Genomic DNA, 2,885 nt, shown 5'->3' with positions numbered 1-2,885 from the left:
GACAAGTTTCATAGGTATGTATCAAACACATCTACCAAATGGTAAAACTGAGAGAAAGTTAAGGTGGCTCTTTGTTCTGTCAGTCTCTAAAGTCTTTTTACCTGCAATGGTGAGTGAAATAAGTGAGTAGAATAAGTATTATCCCATAGCTGCTGCCGTCAGATTCATGTGAAACCTGCCATAAGGGTGGACTTGCAGGTTATCAGAAGCCATCTGTCGAATACTTCCAGTGCCTTCCAGTGTTGGTAGTTAGTTTCTAACTACTGTCAGTTTCATCCATTCTGTTAAGATGTGCCAGTGTGTTGTGGATAACTATCTGTTTATATTGTGTGCATAACACCACCTGCAATTATATTATATTACATTACATTACATTATATTTACATTTTGAGTATTAATGTGTCTTGTGTTAGTTGTCTCAGATGGTGTCTGGGGTGGGACAACTACAGCAACACATCTGAAATATTTGAAATAAAGAACTACACAATCATTTACTTAACAATGAGCTGATACCTATAATAAATTTGCCTGTTTTTGACCCTTGCCAAGACTTAACTTCTGTATTCTGTGTTCCCAAGGGCCATCTAGTGGTTCACTGTGGCATAGCATTCAATTACTTGAATGCGATTTGCTGTTATGCCATAAAAATAAGGAAAAAATAAAATCAAGAAAGGTATCTCTCTCTCTCTCTCTCTCTCTCTCTCTCTCTCTTTTAAGATTTTCATTCTTCTACACTTTCAATTTTCAAGTACCATCATATTATTAGGTTGCAGCTCTTTGTTGTCGTTTTTTTTTGTTTGTTTGTTTGTTTTGTTTTAAATAGAGTACAGCTAAATTCTGTTTTCCCAGCAATTGCTGATATGCTCTAGAGTATAAATGATAGAACTTAAAATCTAAAAGCACACTGGGCATAATATAACATTATTTAAGACTGTTAGTTCTTTGATGTTGCCCTCCAAACACCAGTAGTGCACCTGCATAAATGAGGTTTATTCACATTTCTTGTTAAGTCAAAACAATTGTCAGTAATTAATTACTGCATGTAATCTCTAAAGAAATTATATAGCTATTGTGAAATAATTTTAGATTGCTTAAAGTGTTTACAAGCCATATGGATACAAAAACATGTTTTTGTGTTTTTATGTGTACGTGTCAGCTTCATTCTGTTACCATTCCATATAATCACAAAGGAACTGCATGAATTAAGTGTTCAAAATGGACAATCTGTGGGTGTTGCTGTCACCATCATAAAAAAAATCTGTAGCTGGCCACGTGCCCTGACTAAATAGCTAATAACCATTTCCATCATAAACTTAGCTATCCATTGCCACAAAACATTACATGTTAGCTTTCCTTTGCAGGCAGTAGCATTAACTTACAGCAATTCTTCCATTTTAGAAGATGAAAATAATATCACAACAGAACAAGACAGGTAACAAGTCATTAAAACTATTTTTACTGCATCATATCCAGTGCAGAAAGCAGGTTGTTTTGGCAATATTCCTAAATGTACTAAAAAGTGAATGAGATGAGATAATGGAAAACCCCCCTTGTCTTTGCATGCTCCTTTCCGTTTGGCAGATCCCATTCAGACCTCAGTGCACTGCAGGTGCTAAAACACCAGCCACCTCCCAGGCCAGAACAAGAGCACACAGAGAAAGAAATACATCTACCTTTACATGGTTCAGGCTTTTTTCCCAGTTATGATTTGCTTGATTCAACCTGTATAGCTATACATGACAGATGACTTTTCATAGATTTGAAAAATTTTTGGTCTCTAACACCATAGATAAGGGGACTCAACAGTCTTGGTAAAATATTTGTTAGTAAGTAAGTAGAAAAGTTAATCTTAGTCCGATACTGCGGAAAAAACGGGATGAAAATCATATCTATAACAGGGGAAACATAGGATAGCATACAAAGTACTAACTGAGCTCCATGCAACAGTATGGTACTCTGAGCTTTTTGGGCAGAGACTTTATCTGCTGAGGCCTTTTTAGCAGCAATCAGTACTCTGCAATATGTGAACACCAGGATTAGCCAGACAAACGATAAGTAAATGCCTTGCACTCCTTTAGTCTTCTCTGCATGATAAGTTGAGCCGTACATAGTGACTGGAGTACAAAGAGTAAAAGAGTAAAAAAAAGATGCAGGCACAGCAGTGCTAAGTAAGACAACATCTGCAAGCCCTGGAATAAACCCAACACCCCAGATAAAGCCAATGAGGATGTAAGTCCTATGTACAGTGCAGATCTGAGGGTGGTGCAATGGTTTGCAAATTGCAATATAGCGCTCTATAGCCATACCAGCCAAGTTTAGTGGAGTGTTCTTGTGAGTGGCTGAACCTATCATTAGCAGTATACAACAGATTGAAACATTGAACAGTGGCCGAACATAAGACAGTACATACATAATCACAGTCAGACCTATCATAATCATGTCATTAATGACCAGATGAATGTAAAGAATGTATCTGGGATCATTGTAAAAAATAGAACTCCTAAAGAATGTAACTACAAAAATTCCATTGATGCTGTTAATGACAATCCCAAAAAGAGCAATGACTACGTTTTTAATAAGCGCTTCTTCAAAAGTGTCCATGAAACTGTTTTGACCTGCTGTGTAATTCATTGTTTTCAGTTTTATGTATTTGCAATTTCTGCTTAGTGATAATGTCTGCCAATAAATAATACAAATAAACATTTATAGAAATCATACAGTATACACACATGCAAGCATCTAGTCACTCTACTACAGCAGAAGAAAAAAGCTTAGACCCTAAAAAAAGCAGTCATTAACCATAAAAAATCACCCATCAGTCATTTGTGATTTGTGATTAAGATGTTGAGCAAGGTGAAATTTGAGTATTTTCCACTCATTGGACA

General features: G+C 36.2%; 1 protein-coding gene across 1 annotated transcript; it reads right to left on the bottom strand.

Annotated features, from left to right (window-relative positions):
- Positions 1 to 1,701: 1,701 nt before the first annotated feature.
- On the bottom strand, positions 1,702 to 2,601 carry LOC115816129 (odorant receptor 131-2-like). Its single transcript, XM_030779097.1, has one exon. It carries the CDS (start codon positions 2,599 to 2,601, stop codon positions 1,702 to 1,704), a length of 900 nt encoding a protein of 299 aa, XP_030634957.1.
- Between the last annotated feature and the right edge of the window lie 284 nt (positions 2,602 to 2,885).

The sequence above is a fragment of the Chanos chanos genome, chromosome 7 (assembly GCF_902362185.1).
Source record: "Chanos chanos chromosome 7, fChaCha1.1, whole genome shotgun sequence".
NCBI lineage: Eukaryota > Metazoa > Chordata > Actinopteri > Gonorynchiformes > Chanidae > Chanos > Chanos chanos.
This window is presented reverse-complemented; position numbering and strand designations above follow the sequence as displayed.